The 19404-nt window shown below is 41.5% G+C and overlaps 2 protein-coding genes across 3 annotated transcripts in view; both read right to left on the bottom strand.

Moving 5' to 3' along the window:
- Positions 1 to 19404, bottom strand: part of NDUFAF2 (NADH:ubiquinone oxidoreductase complex assembly factor 2) — a 57732-nt gene that overhangs the window by 7221 nt on the left and 31107 nt on the right. For both annotated transcript variants that reach the window (XM_034440955.3, XM_087885715.1), the window contains exon 3: positions 11843 to 11883. In XM_034440955.3, the coding sequence (XP_034296846.2) occupies positions 11843 to 11883 (41 nt within the window). The remainder of the gene's footprint in view (positions 1 to 11842; positions 11884 to 19404) is intronic.
- On the bottom strand, positions 3614 to 7067 carry LOC148115061 (uncharacterized). Its single transcript, XM_087885714.1, has one exon. It carries the CDS (start codon positions 6382 to 6384, stop codon positions 4645 to 4647), a length of 1740 nt encoding a protein of 579 aa, XP_087741840.1. The 5' UTR covers positions 6385 to 7067; the 3' UTR covers positions 3614 to 4644.

The following is a 19404-nucleotide window of genomic DNA, read 5'->3' as shown; positions in this document are numbered from 1 at the left end:
AAGTGAGGAAGCATGAAATAAAGCAAATCAAGGAAAAAGATGACAGATGCATACTGATGAGCTTGCAGCAAGAACCTGAATATGAACAATTTCATATATGATATGATCATTGTTATATTAAAAAATGAGTATTATAGAGGTGGAAAAGGTTGAGCCAAATAAGGCACTTACAAGAAAAAATACAATCATCTGAGTCATTTTGATTAAATAATCAGGTAGTCGATGATGGTGGGAAAATGCTAAAGACATACCAAATTATGTGCCCCGTTGGCTATATGAATAAAGTTTTTTTTTTATTCTTATCTTTACAAGCAAGGGCTAAACCACTGAAGACTCAAGATGGATGAAGTAATTCTTAACATCGAGCATTTTGAGTATAATGGATGTTAGTGACCAACTTAGCCAGCTTTAAAGGATGATACTGTATGAAAAATTCATGTGAGATAAGATTATTTGCATCTAATCAGGTATACAATAAATTACACTTAATATCAAAAGCCATATGCCTCTGTATGGTGATTGCTGAACAATGTTTCTGCCTTCCCATCATGTTTTAAGCCTCCCCAAAGTAACTGATCAACATTTTTTTTAAAAAAAAAGGATTTGGCTTGCTTGTGTCTTGCAGAGCTTGTATATTCTTAAGTGATAATACATTAGAAAGACATTTTAATATGCCCACACAAAAAAGCATTTGCACAGCAAACATTGCCACCATGTCCAATACCAGGTAAAAGGACTTAAGAGACAAAAGGACTTATCCAAGACTTAATTTCAAAGTTAAAAGGCACTAAACATAGCTTATTTGTACCAAGAAAAAAACCTCTGACCTAGCCTTCTATTAGATTAAAATACTATTGGCAGTTTATTCTTTAACATGTAGAAACTCAGACAATTATTATTTAATAAACAAATAGTTAAACAAACTATAACTTAGTGTAGTATTTGTACCATTTCATACAGTTCAGAAAGATAAAAAACCTTTCATTTTAATAAGAAAGGTAAGTTATATGCTCTGGGCACCATCTTACAAAGGCACAATTTCTTCATGCGTCTGCCATTCTCATAGGTGATTTACTGGAAGTAAGAAAATACGCCTGCTGTTTTAATTATAGAGAAATTAATTAAAAGCTTTTAATTGACTAGTCTAGTCAATTAATCTACAAAAACGTTGCAGCCTACATTTAAGAAACAGAATATATAAACAGGCAAGCATAAATAAAGTATGCAGGCAAAGTGTCACTGAAAATATAATTCTTAAACCATCCTGCAGTTGGATGATAGGAACTTAGAATTCAATGAAAATGAATCACCGTGATTGGAGTTAGTTTCTCTCATGCTATTCCTGAAATGGGCGTTGTCTTACCTGAACGCCCCTTCTGGGGACCGGGAAGACAGCGGTCAGGAAAGGGTTATCTGCTCCTAATCCAGCGAAGATCGGGTCAGGAAGTTGATAAGCTCCTCCTCCTTTGCTTCTCCAGCTTTCGGACGAGGATGTGATGCCTTCCTGACGACGCACTAGCCCACCTAGAGGAATTGAGAAAGAAGTGGCCCGGCCGAAACGAACCGGCGGGGAAAAGGGGTGGGGCTGACCGCTGTCTTCCCGGTCCCCAGAAGGGGCGTTCAGGTAAGACAACGCCCATTCTAGGGAAGCGGGGAAGACAGCGGTCAGGAAAGGGACATGCCAAAGCCCGAGCACTATAGGGTGGGACCCGCCCGGGACGTGGAGGCCTGGTCCACACACACCTGTTGGAGAACTCGACGGCCGAATGCCGCCTCAGCCGAAGCGAATGTATCAATTCTATAGTGGCGGATAAAGGGAGTAGGGGATGCCCAAGTGGCGGCCCGGCAGATGTCTAACAGGGAAGCTTGAGTTGCCCAAGCTGCTGAAGTGGCGGCACTGCGGGTGGAGTGAGCAGTGACACGCCTAGGGGTCGGAGTGGAAGAAGCCTCGTAGCATGAAGCAATGGTGGCACGGAGCCAACGACCCACAGTGTGAGAGGAGACCTTAAGACCCAGAGTGGACGGTTGGAAGGAGACGAAAAGTGCCTCCGACCTGCGGAACGAGGAAGTCTGCCTAAGGTAGATGCGGAGCGCACGGCGAACATCTAGGGAATGCCAAACCCGTTCCCTAGGGTGGGAAGGGTGGGGGCAAAAATCGGGAAGAATTAATTCCTGGGACCGGTGAAACGGGGAATTGACTTTTGGCAAAAAGGTAGGATCCAGGCGAAGGACCACCCTGTCCGGGTGAAAAACGCAGAGATCAGCCCTCATGGAGAGGGCAGCCAACTCTGAAATCCGCCTGGCAGAGGTGATTGCAACCAAGAAGGATACCTTATAGGAGAGAAAACGTAAAGACACAGTACGAATAGGCTCAAAGGGTTCCCGCGTGAGGGCGTTTAACACCTTTGGGAGGTCCCAGGTAGGGTAACGGTGCACTGGAGGGGGCCGAAGATTCGAAGCCCCCCTGAGGAACAAACGAATCAGTGGACGATGAGCCAGGGAGTTACGGGACCCCAAACAGAGAATGGAAGACAGAGCGGCTACTTGCCTGCGTAACGTGTTTGGCGCCAGGCCGGCGGCTAACCCCTTCTGAAGGAAGATGAGTACCTGGTTAGTAGAAGCCTGCTTCGGATCGATCCCGTGAGGCATACACCATTCCGCGAAGGAGCGCCATGTAGCTGCGTAGATGCGTACCGTGGCCGGACGGCGCGCCGCCAAGATGGTGTCTATCACGTCGTCGGGCAGGAGAGACTCTGTCAGGAGCTGGCGCTCAACCGCCATGCGGTTAGTTGTAGCCAGGAGGCGTCCGGATGGCGGAGCGATCCCTGGCGAAGGACGACGTCGGCGGAGGGAAGACGCCACGGAGGACGAATCGATAGAGCCTGAAGGTCGGCAAACCAAGGCCGACGGGGCCAGTAAGGAGCGATGAGGATTAGCTCTGCCCGTTCCTCCAGAAGTTTTCGGACGACCCTGGATAGGAGGGGGAGGGGGGGGAAGGCATAAAGTAGACCCTTGGGCCACGTGCTCAGGAGCGCGTCCGTGGCCTCTGCCATCAGGTCCGGAAATCTGGAGACAAACCGAGGTGTCTGGCGATTGTCCCTTGTCGCGAACAAGTCCACCACCGGTTCCCCGAAGCGACGTGTGATCCGTTGGAAAAGGATCGGGTCGAGGCGCCACTCGCCGTGATCCAGCATGGAGCGGCTCAGCCAGTCGGCCTGGGTGTTGACTAGGCCGGAGATATGGACTGCTCGCAGGGAGCGCAGGTTGGCCTCCGCCCAGGTCCCCAGTCGCTCCGCTTCGTCCATGAGGGAGCGGGAGCGGGTCCCCCCCAGGCGATTGACATTGGCCTTGGCTGCCACGTTGTCCGTCCGGACAATTACGTGTCGGTCCTTGACGATGTCCTTGAAAACCCTGAGGGCCAGGAAGATGGCCCGGAGCTCCAGCCAGTTTATGTTGTGCGATCTGTCCTCCGAGGTCCAAGAGCCCTGGGCCATGCGTGAGTGAACGTGGGCCCCCCAGCCCAGAAGGCTGGCGTCCGTTGTTAGGACGACCGGGTTGGGCTCCCTGAACTCCCTCCCCTTGAACAGGGACCTGGAGGACCACCAATGGAGGGACTGAAGGACAGAGGGGTTAAGGTGAACAATTTGATTAGAAGCCGAATTGTGGGACTTCTGATACGGGAGAAGAAACCACTGCAGAGGCCTGCAGTGGAGACGGGCCCATGGCACGATGCCGATGCACGAGACCATCTTCCCGAGGAGTTGAGAAAGGGTCGCCAAGGAAACAGGGGATCCCTGGGCGACCGAGCTGACCAGAGACCGCAGGCTGGACAGCCGCTCCTCGGAAAGGAAGACCCTGCTCTCGACCGTATCGATGACAGCCCCTAGGTGTTGAATGCGGGTCGTGGGTACCAGGTGGCTCTTGGCCCTATTGATGGAGAAACCGTGAGCCGTCAGGATCTGGAGGGTGGTGTCCAAATCCTGATGCGCCCGATCCTCCGAGCTCGATAGAATGAGAAGGTCGTCTAGATAACAAAGGATCCGAATTGGTAGAGCTCGAAGGTGAGCCGCAATAGCGGCCATCAATTTAGTGAACACTCGGGGGGCCGAGGAAAGGCCGAATGGAAGGGCGCGGTACTGGTAGTGGCGACCCGCATGGCAAAACCGGAGGAATTTGACATACGCCGGATGAATAGGGACATGAAGGTAGGCCTCAGTCAGGTCAATTGACGTGAGGAAGTCCCCGACCCTGATGCTATCCAGAATCGAGGAAAGGGACTGCATCTTGAACCGCCGGTAGGGAACCCAGCGGTTCAAGGACTTAAGGTCTAGAATTGCCCTCCAACCTCCCGAAGATTTCTGAACGAGGAACAGGCGGGAATAAAAGCCCTGTCCCTGCTGCTCCTGTGGCACCGGCTCGATGGCCCGAATGTCAAGTAGATGTTTGATAGCAGAGGCCAGCAGGAGCCGTTTATCGCGATCCCGAGAAAGAGGGCATCGCAGAAACCGGTCGGGAGGAGTGGAGGGAAATTCGAGGGAGAGGCCCCACCTAACCGTCTCCCGGACCCAAGCATCAGAGGAAGAACTCTCCCACTGGCTGGCAAAAAGAGCCAGGCGGCCCCCAATGGGAGGAGAGGGGAGAGGGCTATCTGGACCTGCGGAAGGGACGACCCCGGGAACCCCGGGGAGGACGTCTGGAGAATCCCCTTTGATTTTGATATCCCTGGTGTTCCGGAATTCTGGAACGGGGAAAGGAGGCCCTGGGGAACCTACCCCCCGAATAGGGAAACTCCGGCTGACGAAAGGAACGAAAATTAGCCGGGGAAGGGCGATGCTCAGAACGCCTAGAGACAGGTGGAAGGATACGTTTCTTGTCTTTTGTTTCAATTAAGAGAGGTTCTAATGGTGCCCCGAAAAGGAGGGGGCCCTCAAAGGCTGCGGAGGCGAGGCGCCACTTTGATTTGGCGTCCGCCTGCCAATTCCGTAGCCAGAGCAACCGCCGGGAAGTTATGGCTGATCCAATTGCCTTAGCTGAGAAACGGGACGCATTAAGCGTCGCGTCGGCGGAAAATTCCAGGGCAGCTAAAATTTTGTTAAGGTCCTGATGGGTCCTGGAATCCGACACTGGAAGCCTGTCCTGCAGTTGTCGAATCCATAAAATGCACGCCCTATTAAAAAAGGACGAGGCCATAGCAGATTTAGCTGCCCAGGACGAAGCCAAATGAGATTTAACTAGCGACTGCTCCAGTCGTTTGTCCTCCGGCCGGAGGTTTTCCTCAGGAGGGCCAGTAGCATTAGAGGGCGCCGGAAGGGCTGCTACCGGAGGATCCACAGTCGGGAGCTGGAGCAGGGAGCCCAACTCAGGGGCCATGTTGTAAAAGCGCCTGTCAAGCTGGTTAGGGTTAGGCCCCGAAGCAGGCGCCGACCACTGTTTCTTAAGAACGTCTCTAAAAAGCTTGGGACCCGGAATCTCCTCGGTTTCAATCTCTGGGACCTCAAAGAGGGGAATAGAGCTCTGATTGTCCCCGCTGGAAGAAGGGACGGCCTGAGGGGTACCCAGGCGGGTAGTCAACTTGGCTTTGTGTAAGAGGGACCTAAAAAGGTGGGGTTTAAATAAGCCTATGAAGGATGGCTGATCAGGGGCAAGGTCCTCATCGTCTGAGAGCTCCCTTTCCCTAGCATCCTCATCATGGTAAGATGGATGCTCGGATGGTGCCCCCGAAGAGGCAGCAATCGCAGGGGTGGCCTGAGCCTCTTGCAAAAGGGAACCCTCCATTTCCAGATTCGAGCAGGCAGATTCAGCCACCCAGGAGGATGTTCTGCGCTGCTTCATTAATTCTGCTTGAACTCCTTTTTGAATAGCAGATTGAATGAACGCCAGGATTTCAGGGGTAACAGAGGGCCCCGGGGGTACATTACTCCCCAAATTAGAAGGTGCCGTTTCTAAAGGGGTAGAAGAGGCGGGAGCCTGGTCTTGGGGAGGAGTATCGGGCTGTGCCCCGAAAAGGGCTTCACAAATCCCCTTTTGTGGAGGGGCAGGTAACTGACCCCCATCCGGAGATAAAGGGCGTGATTCCTGGGCCTGCAATTCCGTTGGCCCAGGTGGAGTGGCCACAGAGGCCTGGGGGGCCAGTGGGGCTAGAGTGACAATACCCCCTTGAAGGCTTGGGGCCTCCCTAACAGAGGCCTCCTTGATGGCTTTCTGAATGGAGCGCTCAATGGCCTGGTGCAGGCGAAGCTCCTCTTTAGCCTTGGCCGCCGCCTTCTTCTCCTCCCTAGAGGCCTGAGATTTTTTTGATTTTTTTGGTGGCTCAGCTGATGAAGAGCCCGGAGCCGGGTCCTCAGAGGCATGGCGTTTATTAGCCCTAGGAGGACGCGATGCCATGCTGTTTAGAATTAGGCCTCTAATGCCACGAGGTGAGGCAAAATGGCGTCCGTTAAATTCAAGCGCTCAGTGGTGGCCTAGGGCGACAAAATGGCGGCCGGTATAAGATTACTCTCCAGACGCCGTCGAAGCCAGGAGGAAAAGCCCCAAATAATAGCCCCGGCGTGAAAACGCCTTCTTTACAATACCGCTTCTTCGCTCCGTTGATTTGGAGCCGGGGAAGGTCTGGCGGCGAGCGCAAGCGATGGCGAAGCGATTGGACGCTGAGCGGCTCAGGGGCGGCGGCAGGCACGAAGCGGCTGCTAGCGGCAGCAATTTAAGCCGCCGAGAGGTGCCTTCGGCGAGGGAGAGATCGTCTCGCCGGAATACAAGGGCAGCCGCTATGAAGAGACAGAGAGCCTCAACTCCACGAGGAGGCTCTCAGCGGCGGAATCCGGCGTGAACCGTTCCCACCGAGCGGGAGAGACCCAGCAAGGGGCCTCAATCCACAAAGACCGCAAGCGGTCGCAGCGGAGTTGGACCGAAGCAGCCCTTCTCGCTGTGCACCTCAGCAAGCGATTTGAAGAAATTTAGAAACAAAAGGACCAAATTAGAGTTAGATATCAAGACTGCAAGGCAGGAGAAAGGCTATGTGCGTTCGATCCAGCACAGATCGAGTCAGAAAGCTGGAGAAGCAAAGGAGGAGGAGCTTATCAACTTCCTGACCCGATCTTCGCTGGATTAGGAGCAGATAACCCTTTCCTGACCGCTGTCTTCCCCGCTTCCCTAGAATAAATAATATTCTTACAATCAAATAAGGAAGATGAGCATACACTATGATAACTAAATATAATGTAATTTTCAATTTAATTATTCTCTTCTAGGGATGATGGTGGGGAGATAATAATTGAAACTTTATGCTTATTACTACTCAGTAAAGTACATTTTCCTTCCTTGACAAGAAGGCTGTCAAAACAAATAATTATGGAAATGCTCGAAATAGTTTGGAAGAAGACAGGAGCTGTCATGAAAAGTTTCTCTTCTCTTTAACATTTCACCTTGTATCCAACTGTGCAATTCAAAAGCCACTTAGTTTTTATTACTGCATAGCAAACACATAGCACATTAGAAATGAAAAATAGTTCTTTACCATACTTTTTATTTTTAACCATTTTCAGACCTCCCATACCAGCTAAGAAACACATTAATGAATTCAATTTCATATTAAAACCTATCTCCTCATAAAAAAAAACTGTTGGGGAAAATCAAGAGAGTATTTTTACTCTAATAAGATCAGTAGTCTTTAACTCACCCAGCTTACAGCATTCCAATGAAAAACAGGGAGTCTAACTGAATGTAACAGTCCAGCAGACTATTATTTAAACTGGGTTTAAGGCTCAAGATGCATGGAAAGAGAAGAATAAAGACATGAAAAAAGACATTGAATGCAAAATCATTTGCCTCTGTCCATTTCTCAACTCCAAATATTACCTCAAGCCACTGGTACTTACAGGGATAACATGAATTCCTGGCATTCCAGGGAAATATTAAGATGTTTGGTAGCACAGTCTGCCAGATTTTTAAGCTGGATTTGGCATTTTTATCCACTACTGAATCCTTCCCAAGAACCTGTGGTAGGAAGTTATTGTTTTAAGGTGGTAAAGATAACCTCACAGGATGGAAGCTGTTTCAAAATCTGCCTTTTGCAATAGTTTATTATTAGCATTCAATGGAGCCCATTTGATCAATTGTTTCTGAACCTTGTTTGAAAAAACAGATCCAAAGAAAAAAGGTATGTTTTGTCTTAAAATTAATAGCTCATGAAAAGATATTTTGTAATAGCCAGCCCAAATCTGGCAACCCTCTCAATGTGTTGGACAATTCTTCCTACCTCTCCTAGCTCTTATAATCATTGCTTACAGGGAGAGGACATGCTGGAAGCAGGAGACCAATAAATCTAGAGTCCATGGTAGAGGAAGACATTTATGCGACCAGAAAAATCTGGAACTGAACACACTCAAAACCGTAGAAATGGTGGTGGACTTCAGGAGAAACCCTTCCATACTACCACCTCTTACAATACTAGACAACACAGTATCAACAGTAGAGACCTTCAAATTTCTAGGTTCTACCATATGTCAAGACTTAAAATGGACATCTAACATCAAAAACGTCATCAAAAAAACACAACGAAGAATGTTCTTTCTGCACCAACTCAGAAAGCTCAAACTGCCCAAGGAGCTGCTGATCCAGTTCCACAGAGGAATTATTGAGTCTGTCATCTGCACCTCTATAAGTGTCTGGTTTGCCTCTGCAACCCAACAAGACAGACACAGACTTCAGAGGATAATTAGAACTGCAGAAAAAAGAATTGCTACCAACCTGCCTTCCACTGAGGACCTGTATACAGCACGAGTCAAAAAGAGGGCTGTGAAAATATTTAGACCCCTCGCATCCTGGACATAAACTGTTTCAACTCCAACCCCCAAAACTACGCTATACAGAACAACTAGACACAAGAACAGTTTTTCTCCGAACGCCATCACTCTGCTAAACAAACAATTCCTTCAACACTGTCAAACTAGTTATTAAGTCTGCATTACTATTAATCTTCTCATCGTTCCTATCACCATCTCCTCTCACTTATGACTGTATGACTGTAACCTTGGTCTGGTATCCTTACGATTTATATTGACTGTTTCCTAATATGATTTGATTGCTTATTTGTTCCCTATGACTATTATTAAGTGTTGTACTTTATTATTCTTGACGAATGTATCTTTTATGTACACTGAGCGCATATGCACCAAGACAAATTCCTTGTGTGTCCAATCACACTTGGTCAATAAAGAATTCTATTCTATTCTATTCTAAAACACAGAAGAAAATTAAAATTGAACACATCTGATTTTTTTTAATCGTACTGAAATAGAATTACCGCTAGTTGCACAAACTTTTCTTTTTCTTACAATTTTCCCTTCTTTCTTTTAATTCTTCTGTTTTTTCTCTTCGGCTTTTCTTAATTTAATAGCATTGCTATTTTTAATGTGGCAGGTATCAGGAGAGTCTCCAAATGTCACTACCAGAGCTTTCTTCAACTCAACCAACTAAGTGTCACAATCACACTAAGCTATATTCATTCATCTTATCTACTTGCTTATTTTTGGCTTAGCATAATGTATGAACACTCATTCATTCGTTCGTTCTTTCATTCTAACTGTATTCTGCTAAGTCAACAGACTCATCCCATTTTACAGCAATCCAATAAAAAGCATACAGCTAATTAAAACATCCACAGTAAGCATCACTTAAAATCAAAATTGTAGCAAGAGTAGAATAACAATAGTTGTAAGAAAAAAAATATCACAACCAAAGTGCAAGACAAATAAATAAAACAGTTACATTTAAAATTCAAACATGCTGACAATCAAGTAGTCATCACGTATACTGAAGAGTAGCTTCTGAAACATTAACAGAAGTGGCTTGAGTTTTAATTGCAAGGAAAGGCTATCTCCTATTCCTTGTGGAGAAACCAAGAAACCGCATCTCCTAGTCTCCATTTTCCCTTTCCTTGCAAAAGTACATAAAAAATAACCAGAAGCTTCCAAGAACCTACCAGAAAGGCTATTTCTAATAGATGAAGGCAATCCTGAAGATACCTTAGCACCAAGCTGTATAGCACTTTAGAGACAAATATTTTGAATTACACCTGGAAACCTGCTGGAAAGTAACGCAGGGCTCAAAGTGCAGTTGCAAAATTCTCTTGGCAGGTAATCCCCACCAACAATTTATACCAACTGCAGTTTCCGATCGTCTTCAGAGGCATCCAATGAGTTGAGTTGAGGAAGCAATATGAGGAAGTGATTAGGGCATAAGTCACTGTGAGTGTAATGTGTAAGGAAAGCCACTACAGCTTGCTAATAAGTAAATGTAATTTCATACAGTCAAGTATTTTAAAATATGTTAATGATGAAGCAACCTGAAGAATGCCAGATTTGGGAAGTATGCTGTAATGGATCCAGTACTCATCCATTAAGAGGGAGATTCTAATGTATTTTGGCGTCATCCTTTCCCATTCAAAACCTTTGCCACTTTTACAGGGTTTTATTTTGTTGTTTCATAGCCTGATTACATGATAAGGAGTTCCTGCGGATTTTACTCCACTAGTCGTTGCTGACAAGAGGGGGCAGGTGCTCATCTCCATCTCAAGGTCATTGAACCAGAGCTGTCTGAAGACATTTCTGTGCTCATGTGGCCAGCATGATGTCACAGAGCGCTGTTACCTTCCCACCAAAGTGGTACCTATTTATCTACTTGCATTTGCATGCTTTCCAGCTGCTAGGCTGGCAGGAGCTGCGGTGAGAACATTGCATGGCGCTCGGGTCTCAATCCAGGGCTGCCGGCTTTCCAGTCAACAAGCCTAGCGCTTTACATGATGCAGATTACATAATGATTATTACATAGTGCATGATTACATGGTGCAGATATAGGATTGCAAAGATACCAACAGAAGAAAGCAGGAAAAGAGGAAATTCTGTTTGTCAGTTCAGAGAGTAATGTTCCCAGAAAAACAGTGTTAAGTATAGTGGCAAGATTTGGGAATGAATCTGTTGGGGCAATAAGTGAGACAATAGAATAGAGGCTCAGTAAAATACAATAACTGACATTTCAAATTCTTTCCACATCTCCCAAAAAGTGGGATCTGGGGGAGGATAATTTGTCACTTGCCTCAGTGAAAGATGTGGGCAGGGAGATTTGCTATAGAACAATTTCAACAAGAAATATGGTCACAAGCATCCCTCCCTTCAATAGCTGTCAAAGAGCATTTACTGTATCAGCAGGTGTTGTCAGAGGCTGTCTAATACAGAAACCAAATCAATCTATCTGGCAGCCATTTTAGAAAAAAAAATGTCTTAATAATAATATCAAGATACAAATGACCTGCCACACAGATTTACACATGCCTTAGAGAAGGAGGCAGGGAAAGGAATAGGTAATTTCTTTGGACTAGGTTCACCGTTCAGATTTTAAGATCACTTATCCTTTAAATTCAACAACACACACACACGCGCGCACACACACACACATTAACACGCTTCCTATATATTCCAGCACCACCTTTCTCCAAGTTTTTTGGGACAAATGTATCTAGTAAAAAAGATGTAGTGTTGCCGTTAGCTGTAAAATGGAAAAAATATCACTTAATTATTCCAGCCATTCTTGAAGAACCTGGGAAAATTCAGCAAAAAAACCCCCAGAATTATAGGCAATACTAGAGGATCTTTTGGGGGCCCTGAAGAGACAGAGATAGGTATAAAAGCCAGGGAATTATCTTTATTGAGCCAGTTAAAAATTAACAACCACACTGGGATGATAGTAGTAGACAAAAGATTGAGTGAAAAGTCTGGATGTTCAGCCCGGGACATAATAAAAATACAGTTGAAACAATTGATACAGTGTATGTAATAGCACACCTTACCTCAAGTGTAGGTGGATTGTTTCTTCTTTTTTTCATCCATGCTAAGAAAATTAAAAACAAAAAATATCAAATATTTCCCATTCTTTTATTTCTTTTGACACCTACTGTATATCAACAATATTTTATGAACTTATAAGCTTCCTTTCTATATAACTTTTTTAAAAAGTAATTTAATTTATTTTTAACTTTTACAAGTAATCCTCGACTTAAGGCCACAATTAGGACCAGAATTTCCATTGCTAAGCAAGGTGGTTGATGAATTGTGGTTGATTTTACAATCTCTTATGCCATGGTTCTTAAGCGAGTCATTGCAGTTGGTAAGTAAATCATGTGATTGTTATGCGAATTCAGCTTCCTCCATTGACTTTGCTTGTTGGAAGCTGGCTGGAAAAGTCGCAAATTATCATTAAATTTGTTTGCCACCCATCTCAGGACAATCACATGACCCTAGAATGCAGCAACTCTCATAAATACATGCAGGAGTTTAAGTGCTTGAAATTTGATACTGTGATGGTCGTAAGTGCGAGAACAGGTCATAAGTCACTTTTTTCACAGCTGTTGTATCTTCAAATGGTCACTAAATGAATGGTTGTAAATTGAAGACTACCTGTATACAAAATTATGGTGAAAAAATCAACAAACAATAATATCCTTCCATTATTACCAGTGAATTTAGCACTAATTTTAAAACAGCCACAGAAGCAACATTATAAAATCCTAAATTAAAAAATGAACTTTTTTTAAAATCCAGAACAAATCAGCCCTATCAGAAATATTCCATCAGAAAAGAGCCGAGGTGGCGCAGTGGTTAGAGTGCAGTACTGCAGCTACTTCAGCTGACTGCTAGTTCAGCAGATCAGCGGATCAAATCTCACCGGCTCAGGGTTGACTCAGCCTTCCATCCTTCTGAGGTGGGTAAAATGAGGACCCAGACTGTTGGGGGAATATGCTATTTAGTATACTGCCTTTGGTGTAAGCCGCCCAGAGTCCTCAGAGAGTGGGTGGCATAGAAATATGAATAAAATAAAAATAAATAAATATAACAAATGTTTTTTTTCATTACCAAAGATTAAAACTCAAAACTTTGACCAACTTTACTATAGGTTTCATGATAAGCAGCACTCAATATGAACTGTTCCACATGATAACATTTTTTTGGGATCTAGGACAACAACATCAACAAAAAAAGAATCTGAGTTTGTTTCAAGTTCCTCATAGCTCTTTCTAACGGAAAAGTTAAAGTAGGCTCTCCCAGGATAACCATTCAATTTTCACACCCCTTTGCAGCAGGCAGTACTTGCCTTTAAAGCTGGAGAAATATAAATATTTTTTTTTTAACCTCTGAGAGTGAAAGGCATTTATAGCCATTGTTTCTTCTTTATAAGATTAACAGATAAACATCCTAGATAAGCTATCTCATTAGAAAGCTAGGACATCCTGATATGAGATAAGGAATTATGTATGTATTACTATACATAGTAGGTAAAAGAGGTAAAAAGTGGTGAAGTCTGTGTTGGAGCTCTAATAACAGTAAAAAGACAAGCAGGAAAAAATATCTTTGGGTCTGTTTTATTAATTTTCTGGTACTAAACTAGATTGCTAAACTGAGCCTTCCTCTTCTACTCAAGATAATGGAATTGGACACCAACGGAAGGGATCAATCTGATCTTTTCATTTCAGGATTATTCTGGAAAATATGCTTCAACTTTTCGTTAAACAAGAAAACAGATATTCTTTGCTTTCCTAAGATTATGGTTAAAAACTGATGTGGATGAATTTGCTTATCAGATCATAATTATAACTAATGTTGTAGCAAAACTAGTATTAAAAAACCAAAGTGGTGCAGTGGCTAGAGTGCAGTACTGCAGGCAACTTCAGCTGACTGCTAGCTGCAGTTCAGCAGATCGAATCTCACCGGCTCAAGGTTGACTCAGCCTTCCATCCTTCCGAGGTGGGTTAAATGAGGACCCAGATTGTTGGGGCAATATGCTAACTCTGTAAACCACTTAGAGAGGGCTGTAAAAGCACTATGAACCTGTATATAAGTCTAAGTGCTATTGCTATTGGACTTTTAGAGAGTTATTTCTTTTTATTATAATATGTTTCCAAACATTTAACTATTCCTGTCCCACCTCCTAACTCCACTTTGCTTTATTTTTACAGCCTTAAAAAAGTATTGATAAGATTACCATCTTTATGATCATAATCTATTAGATTTATTATGGCCATGGACTCCAAATTAATTATGTTCCTCCTGTATATAGTTTTAGTTCAACATTTGTATCCTGTCTTTGAGAGACAATTCGGTCTAGCAGTTAAGACATCAGACTAGAAACCAGGAGACTAGGAATTCTAGTTCCATCTTAGGTATGAAAGCCAGTCAGGTGACCTTTAAGTTTATCCAGCTGGCTTTCATACCTAAGTTCAACAACAACTTGGGCCAGTCACTGTTTCTTAGTCTGTGACGTTGGGCAATTCCTGTTGCAATCAATACTTGGTTGATCTAAAAAAAGAAGACCCTAAATTTGTGGGAAAATGCTAAGACAAAAGAACATACATTGTCTTTTTCTGAAATATCATTCTTAGAGTGCAGTATGGCAGGCTACTCTGCCAACTGCCAGGAGTTCGATCCTGACTGGCTCAAAGTTGACTCAGCCTTCCATCTTTCCGAGGTCGGTAAAATGAGGACCCAGATTGCTGGGGGCAATATGCTTACAAATTGCTTAGAGAGGGCTGTAAAGCACTATGAAGCAGTATATAAGCGTAAGTGCTATTGCTATTATGAAGTAAAATGAAGCATCTCTACATTAAACAATCATCATAACTGTTAAAAAACAATACATTATAAAACAATTGTCTTCAGAATGATTTTAAGCTGGGCAGGATATGTGCAGACCAGATTTTATTTTATTTTTTTTAACAGGTCACTGAAAAATCTATGAACATGAGAAAATTTATTGTATATTTAATTTAGATAAAATATATATTAAGGTAAATTCTATGAATGAGGAGGTGAGAGAGTGAATTTACCTGACAAAAAAGGAGGTAAGAAACAGATAAAAAGACAATGTGTGATAATCGTTTCCTTCTTTTGTCTCTTATCTAGTGGGCGAAAAGGCTCACTGGTACAAAGATGATGTAATCTCCAACAAAGGAAGGTGGGAGAACATAGTCTATCGCAAGGAATGAATCTCAGTTGAAAGAAGTGAAAATAGTTGTGTACAAGAATGTACTTTTGCCCGCTTTGATATATGGATATGAAAACAGGGTGCTGTTAGAAGAAACACTGAAGATGAATGTTGTGGGAATTGATTTCTTAAGAAGCAAATGTGATAAAACAAGAAGAAATAGGGTCAAGAATGATTGGAAGAAGAATTGGATAGCAAAGCGAGTGATTGTTATAAAAGTACTGTAGTACGCTGAGATGGTTTGATCACAGAGAGTGAAAGACAATTAACTCAGACAAGACACACAGGAAAGAAGTATGAATGAGTCAAGAGAAAGAGGAAGAAAGAACACGATGTGGTTTCTAAAAAAAGGGATAAATGAGAAGGCAATGTATGAAGTACGTTTACTTACAGTAAACAAAGAGTTTGTAAGGACCGAAAGATATAGAGAAATATGGTGAACAGCACTGAAGTAGTATTTCTTTTGTTTTCCTAACTACAATATGTATGTAAGTAAAGTAGTGTGCAATATTTGGATCCAAACATGCTCAGATACTTTGGAGTTGGCAGGGAGACCTTCACGGTACTTATCAGCAGCTCTTTAAATAAGCTGTGCCTTTTCCTCTCACAGTAACTATACAGGCTTAGGAAAACATGTTTTGATTTTTAAAAAGTTTATATAACTTGAGCAAATGCTGATAGGTATTGTGAAGTGCCAATGCCAGACCTAAATTATCTCTGCTCACCCTGAAACTGAACACGGTACATCTTTGTATGCTGAATATTTTCATTTTTAATATTTTTCTATTTTTTGCATTAAAGATCAAGCTGCTTTAATTAAAAGACTGAGTATATAAGCTGAACTAATAAATATCTTAATCAACACTTTATTTCTATCCTAGACTTTTTAAACTGCAATATCTAGTTGTAAATATATCAGGAAGCTATCCTGTTTCCCCAAAATAAGACATCCCCTGATAATAAGTCCAATCGGGCTTTTGAGCGCATGGCAATAAGGCCAAGCGCTTATTTCAGGGTTTAAAAAAATATAAGACAGAGTCTTATTTTCGGGGAAACACAGTATGTTTTTTAAGTTGTTTTTTTAAGCAGGATATAAAGCAATCCTAAAAAGTGACAATTATCTGCTTAAGAAGTGATGACGTTGTTTAAAAAGGCCAGAACTGAAGCACCGAAGCAGAGCTTTGCAAGAAATTATATGCATAATTGTCTTCCATTTTAAAAAAATATAAAAATGTATTTTATTCATCCAAATTATTTTAATTTGTTCTGACTTAAAAATGCCAACCTGAATAAGATAGGCTTATTTAAAAGAAAGCAAATAATTCACAAGAAACTCCTCCAATAAAATAGTGTATAGTTCAGATCATTTTCTTTTCTATCCCCATATACAGTTCTGCTGGGAAAGAGACAGTGAGACTGAAGATCAGCATAAAATGAGAAAGAAATGGTTTTCATACTAGATTCAATACCAGACCAATATGGGTGGCTATTTTTACTGTTGATTTCTCTGATATTAATTCACACATCTTTCACAATCAGCTACGAATGAACTTAAAAATGAGTAATAATGCAATATCATTATAATAAGAAGCAACCTCACAGATTTCGTTGCTTCCTTATTCTTCAAAAACATAGTATCCCAATATATACTACTCAGTATACTCAAACATGGCTACTATTGATTGATTATCTGTCATCAAGTCATTTTTACTCCTAGCGATCGCATAGACAGATTTTCTCCGTCCTTAACTTGATCGTTCATGTCTTCCAACAGTGCTGATTGTGAAGGATGTTAGTCTATATAATCCACTAAAATAATAAATCTCCCCGCCCACATGAATAAATCCAATGCTTTTATTAGAAGTTAGTAATTTTCAAAGAATTTCTGCTACAGTATGTGAATTGCACAAGAAATCTCTAATTCAGTTTAGGAAAAAAAATGGTGAAATAAAACCAGACCCAATTTTAGTAATTGTTAGTAGAACTGTCCCTTGTTCTTCAAATTTTGAAACACAGCCAATGTGTCATCTGTTTTTAGAAAAAACTTTGTAAGTTCTATCCTAACAAAACAAAGCACTTTCATGGAACTGCAGCCAAAATAATTTCTAAGTGGAACAATACCCTCCCACCCAAACTGAACAAAGAAAGTGTAGAAATGTATAGACAGAGTCCAATTTTGCAACATGCTCTTCCAGTTTTGTAAATCCACTGTAGTTCAAATCATTTAATTAAACAATTGTCTTTAATTACAAATATGGTATAGCATTATCTGCAGCATGTGTTCATGATAATGCTACCATTTTCGAAGCAGAATGTAAGCAAGATAAACTGGACATTTCCAATCTTGAGATCTTGGCATGCTTTCATTTCAGTGCTCATCTGCATTCTCATTAGTATGCATGAGATTTTCATTGAACTTTAAGACTCCTAGTGGCATATAGCGCATTGTAATAAGCGTAAAAGTGGGCATGCAAATTAAAACTCCCATTAATCACTAAATGTTACCCATTAAACAAAGAGGGACCAACTTGAACACACAGACTGTAAAATACAGCATGAAAAACACAAATGCTGACGTCTCCAAAGACACTGAAAGTGACTATATTTTTCACGAAGATTAACAATATGGAAAACGGAAATAGCACCTTCTATCTTCGGATACAATCAGTGTCCACTGAGAATTAAAAGCCATAAAGGTTATGACCATTTTCTGCACTGAAAAAATAATGCTTTGCATTTTCTCTTAAAAAGAATCCTAGGCAAAGTAAATATGGATGTTCCCTAGATATGTCAATAAAAGCATTCCTAATCCTCTATTATTATGTTCCTGGTTTGAACAAGGAACACTCATGTTCAAGCTTCCGATGGGAGTTGGGAGTTTTGTGGGAGTTTGGTAAAAATCATCAGCTTACTTTTATTTGAAAGGATTGTAAGTAAAATGTACCCAGATTTTATGACACAAAATATTTTATAGCACATATACAAAGGAAATACAATAATAATAATAAATTGAAGTCAGGGTGGATTTGATTTAAATCGAGTTGATTTAAATCACTAGTAAAAAGGCTTGATTTAAATCAACTCAATTTAAATCATAATTTTTAAAGAGAAACTGTCATCTCTGCTACTCCTTTGACCCACTGTTGACTCACCGATAGTCCCAGTGTTGCAGAATATACAGCCTCAGGCTACATAACTAAGCTCCATTTCATGCTGAATAAACTAAATTATTTATGTATCTTAAATAGAAAACTATCTTACGATAGATTTTTACCCCAAAAGTTTTTTATTAAAATAAATTCGATAAAAATCAAAAAAATCCGATTTAAAATAAAAAAAAATCTGATTTAAATAAAAAAAATCTGATTTTTTTGATTTTTTTAAAAAAAATCATTGATTTTTATCCACCCTGATTGAAGTAAACATCCTATGTTAATTTCTATTCATCTCGAGCAGAAAGATGAATTGTACACTCTTTGAAGAATTCAGTACTGTAGTTGACTATTATCTATCAAGAATATCTTGCTATGTATGAGCAATAATGTAGTCCTATAGTTTAGATGTACTCTTTGCTTATCTTTACAGAGTATGAATAAGGAGAAGGAAAACAGTTTCTAATGTTATTTTATTTCAAGCTTTATTGGGCAAAATGAGCATGAAGAAATCTGTAAAACAGTTATAAGTGCTACTTCATTTTGAGAAACATAGAAACCCATGCGTTCTGTATCAAGTATCAAGTCTAACCTGTGAACTATTGAGAGTCTTACTATTCTATGGTTATTGTATTTTATTTTATGGTACGTTATATGTTATGAGTTGTGATTACAGTACAACTATAAACTTAGTTATTTACTTAGTAATGGGAATCCTCTGGCCCGTGAATTAAATGCAGCTTAAGAGGTATATATAATAATTAATAATAATTAATTATAATAATTAAGCTTGAGAAAAGCTTGTTTGTGCATGTTTCTGCACCAGATATAAAATATGCCCACACCTTCAATTCACAGTTTGCTTTTCTGTTCATTAAATTCTCAAGATGCTTACTCCATTAAAGAAATGCAAAAAAAAATAAAAAGAATTTCATCCACAAACATGTGCAACAACAGGTTCCTGTAATGTATGTTATATGCAAAAAGGCACAAACTCTGTAATGCATGTAAACTATAATGGACACTCCACATTAGCAAGAATGGGAAAAGATAAATTTCCACAGCTTCATATAGGGAAAAATTTTAAAAACTGGAATAAATGTCTTCATTCATTGGAACTGATGTAGTGAAATAATGTTTTGAACACTAAGTTATATAAATGCTGCAGCTGTTAAAACCAACCCAACCAAAAAGCAAAACGTGGCCTGCAATTTTTTTACAT

Source organism: Pantherophis guttatus, chromosome 2 (genome assembly GCF_059756535.1).
Source record: "Pantherophis guttatus breed Tessera chromosome 2, ASM5975653v1, whole genome shotgun sequence".
Lineage (NCBI taxonomy): Eukaryota > Metazoa > Chordata > Lepidosauria > Squamata > Colubridae > Pantherophis > Pantherophis guttatus.
Note: the sequence above shows the minus strand (reverse complement) of the source record. Positions and strands in the feature narration are given on the sequence as shown.